Source organism: Esox lucius, chromosome 20, assembly GCF_011004845.1.
Source record: "Esox lucius isolate fEsoLuc1 chromosome 20, fEsoLuc1.pri, whole genome shotgun sequence".
Lineage (NCBI taxonomy): Eukaryota > Metazoa > Chordata > Actinopteri > Esociformes > Esocidae > Esox > Esox lucius.
This window is the reverse complement of record NC_047588.1, coordinates 5,812,906-5,837,651: the sequence shown is the minus strand read 5'-3', so window position 1 is coordinate 5,837,651 and position 24,746 is coordinate 5,812,906. Positions and strand designations below refer to the sequence as shown.

Here is a 24,746-nt window from a genome sequence, read left to right as displayed (position 1 = left end):
AGGTTGAGATGCTGTTGCTTAAACACCCTTCTCCTGCATGTCAATAGTCCTGCCCTGGAGGACTAGAGTGGAGGGCTATTCTTGTATTCTCTTTGGTCCTGTGATTTACTAGTACTGACACCAGCTGTCCACATTTTGACTGTGCCCACATTTTCAAAGGTGTAGACAAAAATAAGCAGATCAGGTCAAGATCGGGATGAAGGATGAATTTTAATGACGGGTGTATACAGAGCTATTGCACCAAGTGTGTTACGCTTTGTTTTTCTCATAAAAAAAAATTGTGGAAGCCTATACTTGAGGCTATAGAAAACTTGAGTATTTCATTCTACATAACCTGTCTGGTTATCTGAGATGTTGGCGTAGCATGTATCGGGTTACGTATCGATGGCGAAACTCGTAAAACAAAACAGATCTCCCCCGACAAATGTAAAATATTGCCGCACCACTGTACGCCAAGCTGTAAAACCACGAATCAACAATCCGCAGTAGTTGCAGTAGGATTTTCCTGTGTTTCCTATGTTTTCCACTGAGGAAGGACCCTCATTACGCAATTATACTATTTGGTTTCAGTGTAGAGAGCAGGCAGCACCATCAGTGGTCTTCTACTTGATTGGGATCACTGTCTGGATATTTGGAGTACCTCCCTTGGAAAGTGAAAAACGGCAACGACTAATATTACCAGAAATCATCAAGTAGCTGTTGGCTGCAGGTCGGGTATGACATCAAATATATGCACAGTCGTTTGTGGAGCCCTTTTCCCCACGGGGGGATGTCTTTCAGCGGATAGCGATTATGTCTATTCTGATTTACAGTGCTAAAGTGTGGATCATTGAGATGGGACTGGTGTCCATCCTAAATCTGTGCCTGAGTGTGCGTTTGTGTGTGTGTGTACGTGCGTTTCTTGATATACATGTGCTTGTTAGATTGACTGAACGGAATGCGTGACCTCTGAGTCACGACGGACTGATGAGGCATTTATCCTGCCACAAATATTTTCTCACACTGTGTGACTGTGTGGGCTTGTGTGTGTGTGTGTGTGTGTGTGTGGGGGGGGGGGGGGGGGGGGTGTTGTCTGTGTCCTCGCTGTCTGTGCACATGTCTTGGCGTTTTCCTGTATAGGCATTTAAACGAGTAGCTAAAAGCTAACATTTTTGACCACACTGTCCTCTACAAAGGCTGATCCAGGTGGCACGTTAGCCAGCTGTACATGAAGCATGGTTGTCTTCATCGGACAGTCATACAGTTCATGTGATATCAAAACCAGATGTCAGTGAATCAAAGGATGACCTATAAATATAGTGTGAATCACAGAGCATATGTTGGTCATTTTGTCTCTTTGTAAAAAGACTGCAACTGCCAAATGACTTCCAAATGACAATTAGTTTTCTAGCATGCTAGCATCAACAATACATAATGCATTTTGTTGTTGTTGTTGTTTTGGACTAACAAAACAAACACAAGACAGCCCACCCCTGAACCCTGACCCCTTAACCCCGCTCCCCCTCCTCTCTCTGTGCTTTCAAAAACCCTCTCAACTGGACAGCTGCCATGGTTTCCCAGCAACCAGCTCAAACAGCAGGAAACAGGCGAGGGGATTCCGTCACAGGGCCGGCGGGAAAGGAAAGCATTGACTAGAAACAGGAAAAGGGGAGAAAAAGAGGACAACCCTGTGCCCCCCCCACCACCACATCATCCTCCACACACAAATATGTACAGCATTTGTTTGGGACAACGGTATTAAGTTCATTTCTGCTACATATAACTGAACAAGCTATATCATTTTCACATTACTGAACCCAGAGGAACCAAGCCGTGTTGTTCTGGCCCGATATTACCTACACCGTAGTCGCTGGAACCATTCGATTAAGGACAATGTGTAAAGATCACACCCAAGGCAGCACAGTAAAGTTCAGGGTAGGCAGTTGGCAGGCTAGAGTGGAAAACCCTTCAGAGAAGCCAAACAAAAGTTTGACTTACAACAACAGGCAGGACCAGGCTATTTTTATGGTTTTTTTCACAGCATGTCACCATAGTGACAACGGAGGACATGTCAGCGTAGCAAAAGTAGTAAACATATAAGCCCTCAGTATGTGTGCACACTGATCTACGTCCCCTTTTTAACAAACTGCTATTAAAACAGACAAAAAACAATAGTTGTTGTGCAAGGCCACCCCCCCAGCCGTGACACCCTTCAGCTCAGAACATGGCCCTCCGCTTCAGAGTCATTGTTCGGTCCTCCAAACTATGTGTGAAATACAGATTCTGAAACATATCAGTCATCTCAAGTGCATGTGTTGAACTTCCCTGTACAATAGAGAAGAGATAAGGTCTTGTTTAGACTTGCCTGTAAAAAGAGACTCAGTCATTCGATAGGGAAACCTCATGTTAAAACATAAACATAATATTCTGTACAGAGGATGTTTATGACCTGAAGGGATCATAAAGTATTCAGACAGAGTAAAATGCAACAAACTGTAGAGGGTATGTCCTATATTTTAGCAGCTCAAACAGCATGCAATATATGGAGAACATGCAATTAATAAAATAAAAAGGGTAGATCGAGAACATACTTTATATAAAATAAAAAGGGCAAAATAGATAGAAACATTAATCGTGATAGAAACTTCAAATACAAGTTTAAAGAACTATTTTTGGAGTCACCGCTCATTATTAAAACTTTTGAACCCATTACTTTATACTAGTTACATTTTATTTAAAAGAATCAAGGAAAATATATACAAAAAGCAACAGGAAAACATGTTTACATTCAGCATTGAGGGAGAACTGGTTGGCCATACTGACAATGTAGCCTACAAACCTTGAACTGTTCCTCACCTGTTGGACACTGCTTGGAAACTAGGGCTCAAAAATAGCTTTGGAACCCAGACTTCATTTGACAACTCGCCAATGCCAATGTCAAATGAAAGAAAGCAGCTTGATTCAATGTGCGGCCTACACAACACAACAACATTTGGTGACTGATTTTGATTTTTTGAGAGACCATTTACATCTGCATGAACAAGGCCTTCACTGCACAAGACTACGTAACAGCATTTTAATGTATTTCAAATGGCCTGAAGAGCCCCTTCATAAAAATGGCCTTGGCATAAATCCCTGTGTTTAAATCAGCGTAATAGAGCATGATGTGACAGTCATAGCTCAAGGAAACTGAAACCATCCACGCTTGTAATTCCATATCATTACAGGATTTGCAACAAAACTGAACGAATGCAGTTTTTTTAAGGAAAAAAAATTATTCATATAATATCATCTTGTCTGAAACTGACATTATGTTTTTCCTTCTCCGGTACGGTGAATGATTCTCCCTGTTAAATCTCCTGTTGGAAAAACTGATCTATATGAATTGACACTGCATGTTATTGGCCTCAGGTTTGGATGAAACACGCAGACGTCCATGTTGCTTTGGTTATCCACAGTATAATTTACTATACAAAGGACAATATCAGTCACAAAAGACCAAGATGGTACTGTATAATACAATTTGATGATACAAATGTGGTACAGGCTGAAGTTGAGGAATATATACTGTTCATTTAAGGTGCTGTCAAATGTTTTTTTTTTAAATAACTTGTACAACTCTTGAAATCTGAATAATAAACAGGCCAGTCAGATGTATTTTACCAAGTTTTACAAGTTTCAGTGTTTCATTACTGAACTTGCACCGTTGCAACAAACATAAAAATAGAGCAAATACATGAATATCTTTTCAAAATGTGAGTTTGAATAACATAGCTAACCCTCTGTATTGTCAACGTTACTTTTAGCAAGCCTAGTTCTGCCATCTTAAATCTGTAATATGTGGTATTTCTGAATTCCTGGATTACGGAGGATATTATTGTTCCTCGACTATGACAACAGGTAACAATCCTCTAATCAATCAGTCAAATGTATTTTATGAAGCCAATTCTACTTCAGCGGTTGTCACAATGTGCTCACATTTCTGGACCACATCAATATATTTCAGCAAGTTCAGATGACCAACGTGTCAGAAAATGGAAATGGGCTGTGTCCACAGTGCTTCAGCAGAATTGAGATCAGTCAAATACAGGGATGACCAGGTGGGCTGTGGGCAGTGACAGCAGGAAATGTCTGACAGAACCCAGATGTGCAACACAACCAGGTGGACTTTGGACAGGGACAGCCAGTAGTCACCAAGCCAGTTTTTCCTAAGGTATGGTCCAAGGCCTCAAATCCACCAATGATTCAAAAGGACACGAGAGAAATTAGAGGGAGCATTCCTTAGATCCAATAGGATACCTCAATATATAATTGAGACTTACCCATGTCCCATGTATCATAAACTATTTCAGGGTAAAACTAGGGACTGAGACGGGATGTCCGGAGACACTGTGGCCCTGTCCGAAGATAACCCAGCATCAGGGCCGACTAGGCAGGAAATAGCTTCACCCACTTTGTCTGGCACACCAGACCACCAACCACCGTGAAACAGGGCAGAGATCATATGTGGGAGGGATGGCAACACTAGTAACCCTGTGACTCAGCCCCCAAACGGCTTTTGAGAGAAGATATCCCAGTGGAGGCAAAGACAGCAAAGATGGTTTGTAAATCCAGTGACATGCCACTCACCTTCATACCCCTAGGTCAGACTATACTTAATTATAGAAATGAGTCTTCAGTAAACACTTAAAGGATGAGACTGAGTCTGTGTCTCTAACTTTCATTGGCAGGTTATTCCACAATAATAGAGCTCTAAGGGCAAGAGCCATGGGCCCTGCTGTTTAGAAATTCTACTATCTAAAAAGAAACGGTTCTTCGGGGGTCATTTAGGGGTTATTCACATCTAAATTGTGGGGGAACCTCTGTATGTTATTCCAAAAACAATTTAAAAGGGTTCTTCGAAGAATCATCTGAAGAACAATTTGGGGTAGGTTTCTGAGTGAGTAGTTTGTTCAGGGTACTTAATAATAAATAAATCTAAGTAGTTCTTTACGATACCTTTTGGCATTTTTCTTTGAATAACCTATAAGGGTTCCCCGACAGTTACAGGTCAATGATACTTCTAGAACCTTTTCAGAGTGTAGGCATACTAAAGGTACACTGTGACTACAGCAGGACCAGTTCAGAGAGGTGAGTAGGAGCAAGTCCATGCAATGTAACAGGCAGCCAGGGCTTAGGGGCAGGTACTGGAGTATTATGATGACATTTCGGTTCTAGGTCATTCTAGCAGCTGTATTTAGTACAAATTGAAGTTTATTTAGTGTCCTATCAGGGTAGAGAAGAGCATTGCAATAGTCTAAGTAACAAAAATGTGGACTCGTTGTTGTGCATCATTTTCTGATAAAAGCTGCTCTTCAAAAATATTTGATGTTGATTAAAAAACAACAGGGTCCAGAATAACACAGAGGTCCCAGACAGAATTTTGTGTAATGTAATGTGTAGATCTGATAGCAAATCTCTTTGTTTCTTGAGAGCTAAGGTTCACACCTACACAGAGTAACCGTTATTTTACCTTTCACTTTTGTCGTAGTGCAACAAATGTTATTTTATGACAGAGTAAGACATTCTACATTCCACAATATGTATAATGCTGGAATATTTTTATTCCATTCACAATGTAACCTAAAGTAACGGAAGGCATACAGCATGGCACTGTCACAGATATAAATACACAATGATTCCAATTGCCTTGAGACCAACTTGGAATAATATCCAAACTGTTATAAATCAAGCCGTTCCATCGCCTTGCCAGCACACTAGGTCCTATGTATGACAGGTCTTGATTGCATATTAGTCAATGGCCGTGTGACAATGACCATCTTTGTCCCAGAGGTTAGGAGCCAGACGAACACACCACTGCACTTCCTACCCTTATGAGGAATCTTTTTTTTTTTTTTAAGTTGAAAAAAAGTCTATTGCTAAACATACTGCGATGTCCAGACATGCCTAAGATAGCTTCCAGCAGTTCTTCATTGTGAACTGTAAGACAGCGAAGAATGCAGCTCCATAAATAGAAACCTAACAGAGGAGAGAGGGAAGTGTGAGGCTGGGCAGTTACAGGCCCCACAGTTGTCACTGAGCAGGAGCCACAGTCACCCATTAAAGACTACGGAGCTGACCACAATCATTCACAACTTCTCTTTACGTAAAATATTTTGTTGAATCACTTCAGAGCGACCCTATGAGGATTCTGTGGTAGACACACTCAGCCCGGACATAAGGAAGTGAGACTATAAAGCTTCCCGTTGTTACACCTAAATAACGAGGGTCACGAGACAGAACCAAGTGGTGCTTTCAGGATATGGTGTTCCAGCACTTTTGACAAACTCAGCAAAATACATTGTTGCTCCACTGACCTACACACTACTCAAATTAACAGATGCCATTACTGCAGTAGACGTTTGGTGATAATACAGACTGAATTGGTCTTTTCTTGAGGTGACGAAATGTCTGTTCATTCACCTTAAGCATTTACAACTGCCATCTATGTTCAATATGAAATGTAATATGGTTTCACAGCACATAAATTGATTGAGAGTGTTTGCTTGGGGAATGTATATTAATTGTGCAGAGGATACATAAGACAAAAAGTCCTCTGGACTATGGGTGATGTGTGTCAAATCCAAATTACATGTTGTAAAACAGAGGTTGGGTTGTATGGCTTTCCGCAGACTGTCTGGAACTAGCTTCCTTGTTATTTATGGCCATCGTGCATTAGTTAACGGTCTCATCTATAATGGTTTCACATTATTTGCACCATAAATGCTGACAAAGCCAGAATCCAAATTCATGTCTCAAACTTTTCCATATGTAACATTCCTAATGTAGAGACAAACAGAGTCAAAAAAGTAATATGCAGTATCTCACGTGACTACACCCCTCACATTTTTGTAAATATTTGATTATATCTTTTCATGTGACAACACTGAGGAAATGACACTTTGCTACAATGTAAAGTAGTGAGTGTACAGCTTGTATAACAGTGTAAATTTGCTGTCCCCTCATAATAACACAACACACAGCCATTATTGTCTAAACCGCTAGCAACAAAAGTGAGTGCACCCCCAAGTGAAAATGTCCAAAATGGGCCCAAAGTGTCAATATTTTGTGTGGCCACCATTATTTTCCAGCACTGCCTTAATCCTCTTGGGCATGGAGTTCACCAGAGTTTTACAGGTTGCCAATGGAGTCCTCTTCCACTCCTCCATGATGACATCACAGAGCTGGTGGATGTTAGAGAACTTGCGCTTCCCCACCTTCCATTTGAGGATGCCCCACAGATGCTCAATAGGGTTTTGGTCTGGAGACATGCTTGGTCAGTCCATCATCTTTACCCTCAGCTTCTTTAGCAAGGCAGTAGTCGTCTTAGAGGTGTGTTTGGGGTCGTTATCATGTTGGAATACTGCCCTGCGGCCCAGTCTCCGAAGGGAGGGGATCATGCTCTGCTTCAGTATGTCATAGTACATGTTGGCATTCATGGTTCTCTCAATGAACTGTAGCTCCCCAGTGCCGGCAGTACTCATGCAGCCCCAGACCATGACATTCCCACCACCATGCTTGACTGTAGGCAAGACAATCTTTGTACTTCTCATCTGGTTGCCGCCACACATGCTTGACACCATCTGAACCAAATAGGTTTATCTTGGTCTCATCAGACCACAGGACATGGTTCCAGTGATCAATGTCCTTAGTCTCCTTATACTCAGCAAACTGTTTGTGGGCTTTCTTGTGCATCATCTTTAGAAGAGACTTCCTTCTGGGACGACAGCCATGCAGACCACTTTGATGTAGTGTGCGGCGTATGGTCTGAGCACTGACAGGCTGACCCCCCACCCCTTCAACCTCTGCAGCAATGTTGGCAGCACTCATACGTCTATTTCCCAAAGACAACCTCTGGATATGACGCTGAGCATGTGCACTCAACTGCTTTGGTCGACCATGGCGAGGCCTGTTCTGAGTGGAACCTGTCCGGTCAAACCGCTGTATGGTCTTGGTCACCGTGCTGCAGCTCAGTTTCAGGGTCTTGGCAATCTTCTTATAGCCTAGGCCGTCTTTATGTAGAGCAACAGTTATTTTTTTCAGATCCTCAGAGAGTTCTTTGCCATGAGGTGCCATGTTGAACTTCCAATGACCAGTATGAGGGAGTGTGAGAGCGATAACACCAAATTTTACATACTGCTCCCCATTCAACCTGAGACCTTGTAACACTAACGAGTCACATGACACCGGGGAGGGAAAATAGCTAATTGGGCCCAATTTGGACATTTTCATTTAGGGGTGTACTCACTTTTATTGCAAGCAGTTTAGATATTAATGGCTGTGTGTTGAATTATTTTGGGGGGACAGCAAATTTACACTGTTATACAAGCTGTAAACTCACTGCTTTACATTGTAGAAAAGTGTTATTTCTTCAGTGTTGTCCCAGCCCCCAAACATTTGAGGGGTGTACTCACTTTTTGTGAGATACTGTATATTTATTCCCTCATGTAATAAAAGAGTTTTCTTCAAAGTAAAATCCATGTTGGTAGTGTCAAACAGAGTCACCATCATTTGATTGTAGTAAAAAAATAATTCTGAAGATTTTACATCTTCACATTTACGAGAGAAATAAGACTGGCACTTGAACAGCAATATTTTAAATGATTTTCAAAAAGTGATTCATCCATTGATCTCAAATGACAAAAATATGGCATTGTTGTTTGTATTTTTTTTTACCCCACAGCCAGCTATAGTATCTCTAGTAATGAAACAATTTTTTTTTAATTATATTAGTATATGTTATTTGAGTTGTTTTGACTGCAAGATAACATATTTCTTAGGTTATTTAAATGTGGTTCCCTATTCACCCAAGTTACTCCATTTGTCCAGGTGGTCTGTCCATTTGGTCAAGATCATAGCAACATCTCCCCCACCACCATTTATGGACACTTCCTATTTTGTGTTTCGCTAAACCAGGATTTAAATAGATATATTTTGGTTAACTCTCTGTGTGGTTGTGGAAGGTATTTGAGTTTAATATTGTAGTTCTATATAACACTCAAATACTTTGTTTACAATTGGCACACTTCTATATGCACACAACCATGGTAGTTTTCTAGAGTCATATGATACGTGGTGTAGAAAAACAACAACCTTGGGTACATTGAAGTAACCCTGGTCAAAATCACTGATACAGGTCTTTCTCCACCCCCTGGTGGAGTTAATAACCTGCTATGTCCTACCTATGAAATGACTTTACACAGAATTAGGTATTTCAGGCAGCAGTCAAAATTAACCCAAAGAATGTCTACTGATGCTGAAACACTAAACTATGATTTTGGTTTTATTAAGAACAAATTGACTGACAAAGTCAGAAACATTAGAATAAATTCTATAAATCGCCTTTGGGGTCCAATCAAAAAGATCCCTTGGTAGTTTTAGGTTAATACATCTCAATATGTTTTTTTACTTTTTATTTATTACTTTCAAATCTGCTCCCTCAGAAACGTATTCTCAAACAGCACAAACATGTGTGATTTATTCAGTAGGCAGCTTGGTTATAAACTTTCTTTTATGGCACTTAAATGACCTTTTCTCTGTAAGTACATGGTAAAATGGTAAGACAGCAATAACATGCAGTTAATATTCCATAATAACTCAAATAAACACAATTCCACTTCCACCCTTCGTTGACTGTATTCGCCCCAGTAAAGTAGGAATACTTAGCAAGTCTTTTCTATTTGGTTTGAGACAAGAGGGGCTAAGTGTGCAGCACTGAATACATGATTATCTAAAACTCTCCAAAACAGACTCACTCACTGCACTCAAACAAACATGCACACACTTCAGCCAAACAAGAAAGTTAAGATCAAACGTTTACTGTCAGTAAGTGGGTGTATGTGTGTAAGTGTGTGTATGTTACTGTGCAGTTCAACTGATGCCAAGCTTGCATCCACTGACCACAGAAGTGAAGCAGTGAAAGCGACCGCAGCAACAGCTTTCAGTCCTTAAACGTTGAAACCGTGAATGTCTGTTTACAAGACAGAGCAATAATCATTTTTGCATGAAAACACAAGCGAGGAGCAGACTGCTCATAAATCTCAGCCTAAGACATGCCGTGTCTCTAATGCTCTCTGCAGACATGTTGTGGTTGCTCATCGTGTGTGTGTGTGTGTGTCTCAGCGCGCACAAAGCACACACTGGGCCAGATGTAGACGTGCTATGAATGATGACGTCTTCATAGGAAGGGAATCGTTGCGTTTCAAGTAAACACGATTACCTCCAAATACTCCTCGCCGTCCCCGTTCTCGATAAACAACATACATGCATGAAGACACTTGAGACCATGGTAGAGAACTGACCAAGTCGTGGCATTAGGAGGTGTCATGGCCTTTCTCTCTGATTCAGAATGACATTCCAATTAGACTGTACTTGCCAAGGAGCAAAAAGTCCCGATCTGACTGGAGATGTAAACAAGGGGTAACAGAACCCCCCCCCCCCCCACCCCCCCCCGACCCCAACCAAATGATACTGGACTCTGATTTTCTGCAGCTCCTTTTTTTTTTTCCGACCAATGGTTAATACCACAATTTATCTTCTTAAGTATGTGATATGTCTTTTTCATCCAGAAGCTCGGAGAAGTGAGGCAGCCAAGCCACAGTGGACGCCAGACAGCTAATGTAGGCAAAGAAAACAGCGTACTAAACCCCCCATCCCTGGCCAGAGTGCTAACGCTGCCCCAGCCCCCACCCCCCTACACACACACACACACACACCATCGCCCCACAACGCCCGGGACGTCTGCTGATGATTATGTGTGATGATCCTCTGTGCTTAACTTGCCAGTTACTTTTTCAGGTTCGGGGGGGAGGACCCAGAAGTTTTCAGCGCTGGTTCAAGAAGAATTGCTCTGCCTATTATTCAAACTGTCACTAAATACGGACCGCTGGGAGTAGCTGCACAGATATTGATGTTTAGGATCTCTGTTGAAAGGACAGCTAACATGGGAGTCAGAGTTAATAGGGCATACAGTGTCCAGCCCAACTGTTTACTATGGATAGTTTTATTACAACCCAGCTTCCAAAAAAGTTTGGAAGCTGCATAAAATGCAAATAAAAACAGAATGCAATGATGTGCAAATCATTTATCCCTACATTTAATTGAAAATAGTACAAAGACAACATATAAAGTGTCAAAACTGAGAAAATATATGCCCATTATGAATTTGAAGCCAGAAACACATTCCCAAAAACGTTTGGACAGAGGCATATTTACCACTATGTTGCATCACCTCTTTTTTAAACAATATTTTGTAATTGTTTGGGAACTGAGGAGACCAATAACTGTAGTTTTGGTCTCCTCATTCTTGCTTGATATAGGATTTCGGCTGCCCAACAGTTCAGGGTCTCCTTTGTCGTATTTTTCATTTCATAATGCACCAAAGGTTTTCAGTGGGTGACAGGTCTGGACTGCAGACAGGAACTGTGTGTTGATAACAAGCCAGATGGTCACTCTTTTCTTTAGTCTGAAGAATGTGGCGTTCATGATTCCCCAAAAAAAAAATTGTCAGACCACAGGACAGTCTTGCACTTCCCATCAGTCCATCTTAAATGAGCTTGGGCCCAGAGAAGGCAGTGGTGGTTCTGGATCTTGTTTATATATGGTTTCCTCTTTGCATGGTAGAGTTGTAACTTGCATTTGTGGATGCAGCTGTGTTCACAGACAATGGTTTTCGGAAGTGTTCCTGAGCCCATGCAGTAATTTCCACTACAGAATCGTGTCTGTTTTTAATGCAGTGCCGCCTGAGGGCCCAAAGATCATGGCCATCCAATATTGTTTTTTCAGCCTTGTCACTTGAATACAGAGATTTCTCCAGATTCACTGAATCTTTTAATGATATTATGTACTGTAGATGTTGAGATCCCAAAACTCTTTGTAATTTTACATTGACAAACGTTATTCTTAAAGTGTTGCACCATTTGTTGCGCAGTCTTTCACAGTGGTGAACCCCTCCACAATTCTGACAGACCCATTCCCTCTGAATCATTTTTTAATAGCCAATCATGTTACTGACCTGTTGCCAATTAACATAATTAGTTATGTGTTATTCCCCCAGGTTTAGTTTTTTAGCATTACCCAACTTTTACAGACTTTTGTTGCCTCTGTTCCGACTGTTTTGAAATGTGGGCATATATTTTTCAATAAACAATTAAATGTCTCAGTTTCAACATTTGATATGTGGTCTATATTGAAAATAGGGTTTAAATGATTTGCAGGTCATTGCATTCTGTTTATATTTACATTTTACGCAGCATCCCAGGTTTTTTGGAAATGGGGTTGTGTTATTATTACTGAAAGTTGGGATTTGTCTGTTTCACATAGGTGCCTGAGTTACTTTGAAGGTCTCTCCTTCAATAGGTGCCTGAGTTACTTTGAAGACTGTCTACTAGAAAGCGTCATGAGGATATATGTATTACAAAAGAATAGGCTCGATATACACTGAATATTTAATTGTATAGGACCTACCTGGATTTTCAACAGGTGCCAGGTGAGGGCTTTTTTCAGCAATGTCATAGCACAACTCTGTTATAATCAAAGCCTTGGTAAAACAATAAAAATAACAATAAAAATAAAAATAATCAAGACAAATGTGGTATTGCTGGGTAGGAGAAATGTCCTGAAATGGCCCTGATAATAAAACTTAGCCTGGTCTCAGGGGAGGAATAACAACTTGTCAAATCCCTCTGCTTAATCAATAGAATTCAGGTCTAAGACTATGGACTGATTGTATTTGTGTGCTTTTGTTTAAAGTCCAGTAAAGGTTTGTTGTTGCTGTTGCTTTTCTTCATTGCAACTGACCCTAGTAGTCAGCTTCCTCATCCAGACCAATCTAATTTACTCATAGTCTTTATCAACTGCATTTATCACAAAACCAACATTTTTCAAGGTCTTGGCTAATTTGGGTTTTGTGGAGTGATTTCACTTTTTACCAGAGTCAACAGTCTACTTTTTTTTTTTTTTAGACATATTGGCTAATATAAATATTATCATGACTGAGGAGCCTAAATGTGGCTATGGATGTTATTCATCATACCTTGCGCAAAACGACGCAAGATCACCGAAAAGGAATGAAAACCACATAATAAACAGAAGAAAATCTCCAAAACACCGCTGTCTCCTTCAACCCTCCCACGTCCTATGGAATCCCTCGACGGAATGGATGGAGTCCTAAAGCAAGCTAGTAGGCAGAGATAACGTCATTCCTAAAGGGGCGGTGCATCTAACATGAGGTGTTTTCCAGCTTTAAAAACGATGGAGCCAGCCCCTTCTGACAAGCCCTGCGCGTCACAGCCACCGGGTCTGGGAGTCCTTTTGGTTAGGCTAAAGCCTAAAAGACAGCAAAACTCATCTTACCGCACAGGCTACCACGAGTGTGAGAACTGCTGTGAAGATAAGCATTTATACTTTAGGCTACTCTGATGCCAGCCTTTTCCATTTCATTTTATCTCGGTGCGCTGGCACATGGATGCGAATGTTTAATTAATCTCAAATCAGCATTCGAGTTTACTCTTTGATTTGCAAATGATTCGTTTATATTTATTTTGACTAACACACATTTTTTCAGTCTAAAACATACCATTCATATAATTTTTTTGCAGTCCTCGTAGAGCAAGCTACTGACTTTGAATTTTTTTTACTAACCGTCGCTACCACAAAAGTAGACTAGTCGCTAGTTGAATGCAGGATACCAGCTGTTTTAGCAGCCCCAAGTTCAATTTCGGACGAGTCCTCCCAAACGCACTGGGAAAGGAAAGAGGATTGCAGTTTCTCACCACCCTTGCTGCCGTGATGAAGTCTGCAGAAGAAGGTAACCGGCTCTGGACTTGTGTTTACGTTAATTTGACGTGGCAACGGTAAAAGTTATGATCTCGCTGTTTTACAGCATCCATTTTTACACGAGTATTTCTCAAATCCTCCGTTTCTTATTCATGCATGCGAATTATAATCAAGTTTTACACACGTTTTACGCGTGTATTCTACAGTTGCAGTTGTGTGGTAGGCTATGGTTTTCGTCACGACCAATAGGTGTCGGTGCCTTCATTGTCGGCGCGCACATTATAAAGTGCGTATAACCATAGCATACTGGAAGGGTATAGCTGCAAGCCAGTGTTAATTTGTTCACCATAACAGGTCACTGCGCCACTAACAGTTTTAACTAGCAACTAAATGTATGTTCATTAAACGCTGTTTTTCGTAGGGTACCATATTTATTTATAGCTGTCCAATATTGTGCCCTGTGATAGTAATCATTCATTTACTACAACTTATTTTTGTTTATTTGGTCAGGGTGAAAAAATGCATTCGTATTTTTTGTTATGGTTGTTCTTTTTAACAATTGAATGCATGCAAGACTTCATGCATCTTTTCTTGGACCATTCACCTCATTGATATAACTTTGACACTTTTAATAAATTAGACTGAACATGTCTTCCAGTGATGTCATTGACTTAATGTGGATTTAGGATTTCATTTGTCTTTGAGGTTTCGAGATGGTGGACTGGTTGAGGGTGTGTTCTTATTCATTTCAGTCCTTCATAAGCCTCATAATTGATACCAGACACGTGTGTGTCTGTCTCTCTCTCTCTCTCTCTCTCTCTCTCTCTCTCTCTCTCTCTCTCTCCGTGCATGTGTGTGTGTGTGTGTGTGTGAACGCGAGCTTGGAGCTTGCTTGGCCGGGGCGTACACTTAACCGCTACCTCAGCAGTCTGCTGACAACAGCAGTATTGCAGACACACACTCAGACCCCTTCCTCTGGTAACCAACAGAGGAACATGCCTGCTCCAACGCAGACCCTCTCTCCACGGGGACTTGGCCACAAGCAGGCGTTCGTGATCAGTCACTGCAAGCCCCTAAACCCCTGACTACAAGGGCCTACAGAGGACTTTAGCTGTGACCGCATAGCTGATCCGGGGGATCACTCTGTCTGGACCCAGCGTGGGCACCTCAGAGATGGAGTGCTCGTCCAGGATCTGTCCATATAATCTTATCCAGGCCTAAAGGCAAAACTGATTTTAGACCAAGACTCTCAGCAGATGCGGGCTTTGATGCTATTTAGGGACCTTTAGATTTAGTTGGTTCCTCGTGTATTGGGCAGAAAGGGTTATGGATTGTTGTGGCAATGTCAGAGCTTTGAATGTTTTTAAAGACAAAGAGGGAGACAAATTAAATGGCGTGTACAGCGCAATATTCACCCCATGAATTGTTTGCTCTCTGGCACCTTAACGTCCAAAAAGCAAGTCACACTGATTGTTATTCTTGCATTTGCTTATTCCCTGGAGAGCCCCAAGCCCACTACCCCTCCACCAAACTGACACTGTGTTAGTTCAGCGCGCAGCTGACGCAAACCTGGAAGTGCAACATTTAACATCTGCAGAGATAACACGACTGAACGAATGTCCCTATGTGTGTGGGTGGAAGTGGCTTATGTGTTTGAAACAGAGAGTTTACTGAGACTTAGTGTAGTACACACACACACACACACACACACACAGAAAAAGACAAGGAAAAACATAGTGCAGTCAAATCTGTAGTCAGACGGTGTTACCCTCTCTCAGGGTATCAGCATCTGTTTAGCTCTAGTGGAGGGATTCTGATGTTGACAGAGACAGACGGCACTGACAGACAAAAATAAGAAGAGTTTGCCACCCTTTCTCATTATTAGCCGAAGCGAGGATGAGCTCCCTTCGTGATGAACCAGAGTTTGACTTCAACTTTCTGTTTGAGTACAGCCAAGGGGGAGAGCGTGACCACAGGCCTGAAAGAGGTGGGTGGGGTTGGGGCTCAGGACGGGGTTGTTGTGTGGTCCTGAACTTGTGGTGGTTGCAAACTGTCTGAGTGATTTATTCGGTTCTGTTCTGTATTATATGAAAGTGAGCCCAGTGTTATTATTTTCAGCTTTTTGTGAGAGGTGTCTTATTCCAACAACAACAAAAAAAATATATATATATTTCGTAACTTAAACCATAATAGGAAGCTATTTTTTATTTGTTGCATTTTGCTTACCATCATTTTTCATTGTGATATTCAGCCACATCATTTATAAGTATTAGAAAATATCTAGCTATTTTGGCTATTTTTTTTTATTTCAATTATATTTCTCTAGCATAATCTGATGGTCATGTTGTTACTTCTCTTGGTCCTGGTGTAAAGATTTACGAATTGCTTTGTTGATCAGTAGCAGAAAAACAAAACTCAAGTCCTACCACAAACAATTTGAATTTGACCTACGACTGTTTCTGGAAATAGTCTGCCATTAACTAATTTTAGACAGTCTAACCGCATATTCTATGGTGCATGACAAGTTTGTTTCATGTGATGTCCTGTTTGCGTAGACTTGTGGTGAACAAATATAGCTCACAAGGTGCGGGGGATTGCCCTAGTTCAGTGCACTGCTGTGACTGAACGATGGTTGTGTGGTTTTCATTTGTGAGCCTGAGTTTCACCTGAAAAGTAGATGTTTCGATGATACAAAGGACTATCTTATATAAAATCTTCAAAATCGAAGACATACTTTTTTTGTTCTTTAGCCAACTTGCTGCTGCCTTCTGTTTGTGTATTTGCTTGTGAGTGAGTGTTTGCTTTTGTGAGTGAGTGCGTGTGTGTGAGGGTTCGTTCGTGGATGTGAGTGAGTGTTAGCTCGTGGTGTGGGTGCGTGTTTTCTCGTGTGTCTGTGAGTGCGTGCTAGTGTGTGTCTGTGAGTGCGTGCTGGCATATGTATGTGAGCATGTGCCTTAGAAATGGTTTGCATGTATGGGTGCGTCCATCTATTTGTGTCTGTGTGTGTATTTCTGTGTGCGTGTATTTCTGTGTGCGTGTGTGTGTGTATTTCTGTGTGCATGTGTGTGTGTGTGTGTGTGTATTTCTGTGTGCGTGCGCATGCATGTGCCTCAGCAGCTGTAAACTCTCGGACTTAATCACAAGCTCAGAGATGTGCAGAGTGCTGTTAGCTTTCCATAGGGGAGAGTCCTAATTCACACAGTGAGTGAAGCTATCAATCAAATAAAGTATCTGTCACTGCTCTGCTGTCGTGGGTGCTCTAGTCGCCAAAGTCAGTTCAACGCGGTTTCAGATGGACTGTTAAAAATCTACAAATATTACACATTTCAGGGGAACTTATCTGTTCAATAGAATTAATGTTTGGGCCTGTTTATTTTGTACCTGTGATTTAGTTTTTATGAAGACTTACCTGATATGCATAGCCTGAAGTAAAGTTTTAATAAATAACCATGACAAATACTGCCTTGGATATTGTCTTAGCCTTGTTTTATCGGAGAACACATTTATAGCAATGACCTAGTTAGGAATTAGTGTCTACCACCTTGTTCAGGGACATAGTGACATATTTCTTGCCTTGCTAGGTCTGGGATGACATCTAGCTACCTTTTGGATACCGGTCAGATGCGCTAGCCTTTAGGCTTACCTCCCACCCTTAGTCTAGGCAGATTGACACAGTCAAAAAAAGGCAGCTTCTTTTGTGGTGAAAGTTTTGCATAGTGGCCTATTGACGGTGCACTTTTTTGTTTGTGTTTTTCAGAGGCTTTTAGCTACACTCCGAACGTCAGCCTGTCCCTCCCGTTGGGCATGGGAAACCCCTGTCTGGCCTCCCAGTATCACAACATGCAGTCCAGCCCTGTCATCTCCATGTCCTCCTGCCACCAGACAGGCTACGGCCTCCATGAGGACAACAGTCACCACAACCCGACCCAGGGCTACTACGTTCCCCACGGCATGAGGCCCAACGGGGCCCCGGCCCTGGAGAGCCCCCGCATCGAGATAACCACCTACCACCACCAGTACCCCAAGGAGGAGGTGGAGGAGAGCGGCAGCCTGGACCACACGGTCCACCACAAGCGCGGGGTCAACTCCATCGTGACCCTGACGCTGCCGAACGCCGACGGCTACCGCGACCCCAGCTGCCTGAGCCCGGCTAGCAGCGCATCCTCCCGCAGCTGCAACTCAGACGCGTCGTCCTACGAGTCAGGCTTCTACAACTACGACAACTCGCCCCAGAACTCACCATGGCAGTCGCCCTGCGTCTCCCCAAAAGGCTCGTCCTCACTCCTCTCGTGCCCGCACGCACCCCTCGGGCCTCCCTCCACCTCCCCCCGCCAGTCGCCTTCCACCTCCCCCCAGATCGGGTCCCAGGCTGAGGAGGGATGGGCGGGGCAAGGGCAGCATGGAAGTTCCAGGCCCAACTCCCCGGCTTGTGGCGGGGGAGGCGGCGGCGGCAGCAGCGGCGCTGGGAAAAGGAAGTACAGCTTCAACGGCGCTCCCTACAGGCAGCCCTCATACACGCCCAACCAGTCCCCCACCCCCTCTCCTCGAGGTTCGCCCAGGGTAAGCGTCACCGACGAAAACTGGCAGACCAACACCAACCAGTACACGAACTCCGCCATTGTGGCGGCCATCAACGCTCTCACCACGGATGGAGTGGTAGATATGGGCGAGGGCATCCCTATCAAGGCCCGCAAAACCAACCTAGACCACAGCCCCACCGTGAGCCTGAAGACGGAGCCCGAAGGGGAGGAAATGGTCCGTGGGAGCGAACTCCTCCAGGAGGACTACATCTCCCGCCTGCCTTTTAAGAAGGAGGGTTACTGCGCAGGCTTCCTGGATGTCCCACAGAACCCCTACTCCTGGTCCAAGCCCAAACCTTACCTCAGGTAGGTTGGTACAGGATGCAGAACTAGGAGGGTGAGGGTTAATGAATGGTATAATGTCATAATTTGTTATCAACTGTTTGAAACCAACTGTTTGAAACAAAAGCATTCAGATCATAATTAGACTTTTGTCTTGATGTAGACTTGGGAAAGACAATGCAGTTCATCAAGGTGTTTACTCGATTTATAAGATTTATGATTTGACATCCGACTCTGGGTCAAACCCATTAGTTTCCCCACGAAGAACAATTCCCCCACCTGCGCTGGTGTTAAGCCATCCTGTGTTTTTACTTGTCAGTTTCTAAAATTAAACTTGTTTATTTACCGCGAGTATAACATTGTTGGTCTTCAAAGAACACAGGGAAAGGGAGCTGTCCAAGCGCATTCGCTGAACCACTTCCAAGAAAACTTTCCTTTGAAGATCAAAAAAACATTTCATAAATTATACTTCGCAGGGAGGAGCACTTGAGCATGTTACCATAGGAACCCTGTACACAAAAAACACACACACGTGCGTTATTGTTTTTTAAATCCCGTTTTTTTACTGGGTAACCTTTTCAATTCACAACAGACCTTGCTGTTTTTTGTCTCTCTTTCCCTCTCTGGCACACTTTCCTGTCGGAAATCAAGTGTTTGATTAAGATAATGGAGAAACAGGAAGTGCTGGTGACAAGCTTGGCCAAGGAAGTGGTCGGAGGGGTAATCTCATAGCCGGCTCCCGTATGCTGTCTTGTCCAGCCCTTTCTCTTCAGCCGCTGAACATGATGTCATGTTCGGCCAGGGCTGATAAAGTCCGAGAGAGGGGAAATCAGTTCGTTTTGGGTCAACAAACACCCTGGAAGTTCCAAGAGGATGCCAGAGATTGACTTTCGTGGCAAGTCTTTAGGTCAGGGGTTTTATGCTTCACAGGCATCCGGCACAGTGAAATATTGTCTGGCGAATGTTTGTTTTGGTTCGATATCTCGGCAGTCTTTCGCATGAGAAGCTGGGATAATTCCCTCAGAGCTTCTGAACAAGGAAATGATGAGTGTCCAGCTGTGACAGATACCACGCTCTTTAGGGTGTTCCAGGGAGTTGCCGGGGTAATTGGTTACATTGTTTATTTCAAAATAAAGGATTGTGTTGGGTTTTTTTGGTTTGATGATTTGCCTGTTGACTACAACTGAATTCTTACTTCAGTCTGAGACTGTTGAAGTTGTTTGTGATGATGTGGAAATGCACAAAAATTCTGATCTATTTGATTTTCTAAATCAATGACACATACCAAAAACTCTGCAGTCCGTTAGTGGGTTCTGACTCTGGCACCGATCCGAATGGTTAGAATGTGTTTGCAGTCTAGAAATCATCTGCAAAGGAGCATGACCCAGACTAACTGAGGAGAACAAACATTTGTAAACGTGGCATTTGGCCGGAGCAATAAGTTTGGCAAATTGGCAAAGGGGTGACAGCTCCTCCCATCATTTACAGTCCCACCAATGCATTCGTTCATCTACGTTAAGCCTACAAACTACTTGTACTGTCGTGCTGTGAAAACACCTCAGCCACTTGTCCGCTCCCCACCTGTCGCCGTGACCTGATTAAAAAATAGCCCACTGCAGGCTAACCAGAGCACATGCTTCTCTCATTTAGCGGTCATCAAAAGGAGCAACCAATTATTGCCAGGGCTTTAGGAATTACATACGTCAGGCTATGACTTCAAGTGATTCGATTAGAGCCAGCGCGCCGGTGATGGAATGGAAAGGATCAGGGACACTGTTTAACAAGGCAAACACAGATCTGGAGTTAACTGAATCTGATCCATCTGCGTGCATTTGTAGCTAGTCTGGCTGTTCAATCTGGGTTGCATTTTAACCACCTTTTTTATTATTTTCAACATAGCGCATATATGTCCATGTACGACGTGACAGGTATAGAACCGCTAACTGGAACTCATTATTCAGGCAGCTGGGATTGTTTGTGGGATTTCATTGTAAGAGACTATTTGCTTGTTCCACGGATATACCCACCGTTGTCTTTCTTTGTCATAGCTCTCTGCCCGCCCTGGACTGGCAGTTGCCCTCCTGCTCCGGCCCGTACAGTCTTCAAATCGAGGTCCAGCCCAAATCCCACCACCGGGCCCACTACGAAACGGAAGGGAGCCGAGGGGCGGTCAAAGCGCCGTCCGGAGGTCACCCCGTCGTACAGGTACCTGATTCCCTAGCGTGCGTGTGTGTGTGTGTTTGTGTGTGTGTATAGGGGGGGTCGGATCGCACGTGGTTATGCCAGCACATGAGCGCTTTGTTATGAATGGCCCTTGAAGTCAGGCAGTCGGCCTACGTCTGTGGTGAAGGCTCCCTGTCAGGAGCGGTCGGACATATTGACCCAATTAGCGCGGAACACGGCCGTCACCTCTCAACGTTGAGCTTGGCAGAGCTCCTAGAAGTCACGTCACCCTCGCCACGGCGGCGGCCCAGCACAGAGCTCCTTTCTCTCAGCCTGTCACGCTGTTCAGACGTCTCGGTTTACTCAAGGCGGGGACCCCGGTAAGGAACTAAGATGGTCTTGTGTAGGGCTAGGGTGGGGCTGATTGTGTGCATGTGTGTGTTTGTGTGTTTGTCCATATGTATTTAATGTGTATTTTATACTATGGAATTATAAACTGTGTAGTTTCAAACCGAATGCTGATGTGCTGAAATATATCTATGGTTAATATAAGAGCTGTTCATAATGCATTGGGTACAGCGAAATACCATGATATATTAGCCACATACCGGTAATACCAGTAGCCTAGGGGTTTTGAGGTACATTAGAACAGGGCTTTCTTGTGATACCGGTGGTTTCCTGCCTCATATACCATATCTCAGCACAATGGGTTTGAAGTACTCAGATTAAAATAGACCATATACTACAGGTATGCCAAACATTGGTTTGTAACCAGTTTATAAGAACAGTGTCACCTCAAGGTTTGTCATGTATTGTTGATGTACCACAGTAAAACACATGTAGCAAATTGCCTCGGCAACGGGCAGACCCCAGTTACTTATCTTCAACGCATGCAAGAGGCATCATTCGAAAATGTATGTTTTCATCGCAACCTCTCCCAACCTGCTGAGTTTCTACATTTTCACAACAGCTGTTGCATCCCAAGTAAGTTTTTATATACGTAGCATGTCAAGTCTCTCCCTCTAAATAAAACCAGTGACAACCCTTAAACTTGTATTTCAACATAGTGCTGAGATGTGGACATTCTCCTCCTCCATCTGCCCAGGGTTCTTTGAGAGTGACCAGTTGAGTATTTTTGGCAGGTTAAACTAGACTTGATTTACTTTAGTTTACACTACTCAGTGACTCACACAGTGTGTCAGCTTTTAAGGGGGTCTCAGTGGTGAGTCAGGAGTGGCGACTTAGAATGACACCTTTGTTCATATGGGAAGTCTTTCCCAGAGGTTTTTTAGGGTGAAGTTGATGGGTGTACTTTCTTCTTATACGGACACTCTTGTGGGAACTGAGTTGAATTGAAAGTTCCAATTTGCTAAACCCTGAGAGAAACTCTGTTTGAGGTCTATTAAGAACAACAGACATCAATGTCACCTTTTTTCCTTTTTCCTCTGTTCAACACATCCTATCTTCTCTGTAATGGAGAAGGTTCTACTTCCACCTACACCTTATCACATACTGTAAAACACTTAACGGCTTTGTTCGCCTGATCATGGTGGTAAAATATTTGTGGTTTAGAGAAACTTATTTTCAGCTCCTCAATTGAAGCCATTCTAATGCTATTTTGACTTTGACTCAACAATTATTTAATACCTCCAGTATAACATCTCTAGAGGATGTCAGAAGAACTGAGCCTCTGACTGGAAGTTTGTTGGCAGACAACACTGAAGGTCAGGCAAATTATGCAACGTGAAGTGAAAACAGTATTTCATCACAAAGCTTTCTCACTCTCTCTCTCTCTCTCTCTCTCTCTTTCTCTTTTTCTCTATGAGTCTCACACTCTTACTCATTCTGTGCAGCCACCAAGCAAGCTGTAAAAGGGCCCACCATAGACCCTGGGTAGCCTGCAGGGCTGGGTATTGACTGGCAGGGGCTGGCGGTGTAAGTGTACAGTGGTTCGGCAGATAGAATAAGGCACCTCGGCAGGAACAGGAAGGGAGAGAGAGATACGGGAGGCAGAAAGAGGCGCAAGGGTGGCAAGAGGAAAAATGCAGGGCAAGGGAGTCACCAGGCAGGCAACTGGGTCTCAGCTGTGTTACCCCAAGAGACCTGCTGCTTCCTGCTGATTAGGGCCCCGGTTGGCCACTTGGGTTGGCTGGTGGTTTGAGGAAGAGGAGGAGTTTGGGTGGGGGTTGCCCCCCCACCACCACCAAGGGCCCAGGGGGTCTACCGCTTCACTGCCGATGTCGTTCCCGGTGAGCCACCCATTCCTCAAACCTCTCTCGTGGCACAAACACTCCCAGTGCTGGCTGAATCTCCCCAAACGGCAACAGCGGTACATCGCAGGTGTTGCACAGGCAAATCACAGGCGAGTGTTTGTGACACATTCATCATGGTTGAAAAACAACAAGGGGGAGAAACACAAAGACACACTGTGTCTTTGACCTGTCGGTTAATGAGGCGTCGCGGCACGACCCCAAGAGCACTGCCTGATGAACAGCTGAGTGACAAAACAGTTACTCGAAGTGGTGTAAGCTACCCCCACCGTCCCCGTCGGCACGACTGTTCAGTGTCTGTTATACCTCCAGCATAATGAACAGAGGTGTTATTTCTAACCCCGGACGCCCAATGCACAGGCTCTTCTTTGTTTTGGTGACGTTCCTTTGTAACAGTGGTCGCCGATCTCCACCGGCCCCTTTCGCAGTATTGGAGACGCCAGAACCCGAGCTGCAACCCCCGCCCCCCCCGCCTCACCCCTCCTCACCCCGCCCCACGCCTCCTCAGCTCCACTGCCGTCTCGCACCCTGGCTCCTCAATTCATTGTTACTCCTGTGTGTAAGACCTCCTGTCCTGCAGGCCTCTTCTCACACACTTCTCATGATGGCATACCACGTCCTGAACCCGGTGGCCGATCCAAACGAGCCACCCCCCTCCCCCTTGCCCCCCCCCCCATATTTCTCCAGGCTCCCCTTTGCTCACCACAGCTATGTCCGACGTCTGCACGACGTTTTCCAAAAGGCATGCTCAGATCACCAACCTGATCTCCACTACCTTCCTTCACACCGTAGACCACCTCCTCATGATGGATGTCTTTTTCCGGAGAAACCGATATTATGACAGAACCCGAATGATTGCCAAAGTGGAATTGCATGGAATTATTTTTGGATTGAAGGGGAAGCGACCTGGGGGGTGTGGTCCTCTGGGATGTGAACTGTGGTGGAAGAGACATTGAGGCAACCAAGGCATTTCATTCAGGTTTACATTGAGACCGGAAAACCCTTGGAAACACGTAGACACCCGTGCAGCGTTAGACAACACCTGTGAAGAATTAGATCCTACACACAGTGTCGTAGGTGCAACATATGGATAGACTATATAGTGTAATTATAATGACAGGGCCTTTGTCTACGACAGGCTTCTCACTCCGTCATTAACTCTTCCTTTTGAAAAGAAAGACATGGTAAATCCAATGCTGTAATTTTCAACAGGACATGGCTCTCATCCCAATTAACGCATTCATGTCTACATTTTCCTCTCCTTTGGGTATGTGTTACAGTACAGCTACCTTTATACTTCATGAAGTCATGAAGGACCTTGCCATATACACCTCGAGTGTGCACGTTTTCAATTAGACACTTCACCGGTTGTGATGTCTTCAGCACATGCCACAGTGTGTAAAGTGGAGACCGCCACTGTTTCCACAGAGATAAAAAACAGTGTTCCTTGGAAAAGATCTTATAGTGCAGTATGGCATTTAGCACAGATAGCACGCTCATAGGAAACACACTCTATAAATGAAATACTCAAATCACACAACATTTTGCATCTACTATGCCCCCACTGAACAGCAGCACGTTCTGCTCGATAAGAGGCAGACATGGCAGTTTTCCTTTGCCCTGTGGAGCAGTTAGGCTCCTCTGAATCTGTGGTTGT

General features: G+C 43.6%; 1 protein-coding gene across 5 annotated transcripts in view; it reads left to right on the top strand.

Annotated features, from left to right (window-relative positions):
• Positions 1 to 13,311: 13,311 nt before the first annotated feature.
• The window catches only part of LOC105028214 (nuclear factor of activated T cells 1), a 60,940-nt gene continuing 49,505 nt past the window's right edge, over positions 13,312 to 24,746 (top strand). For 3 of the 5 annotated variants that reach the window (XM_034289103.1, XM_034289101.1, XM_034289099.1), the window contains exons 1-3: positions 13,312 to 13,825; positions 17,552 to 18,680; positions 20,705 to 20,861. In XM_034289103.1, the coding sequence (XP_034144994.1) occupies positions 13,696 to 13,825; positions 17,552 to 18,680; positions 20,705 to 20,861 (1,416 nt within the window). In that variant the 5' untranslated portion in view covers positions 13,312 to 13,695. Of the gene's footprint in view, positions 13,872 to 15,567; positions 15,782 to 17,551; positions 18,681 to 20,704; positions 20,862 to 24,746 lie in introns of those variants that run through there. The other 2 variants (XM_034289102.1, XM_034289100.1) reach the window with 2 other exon arrangements.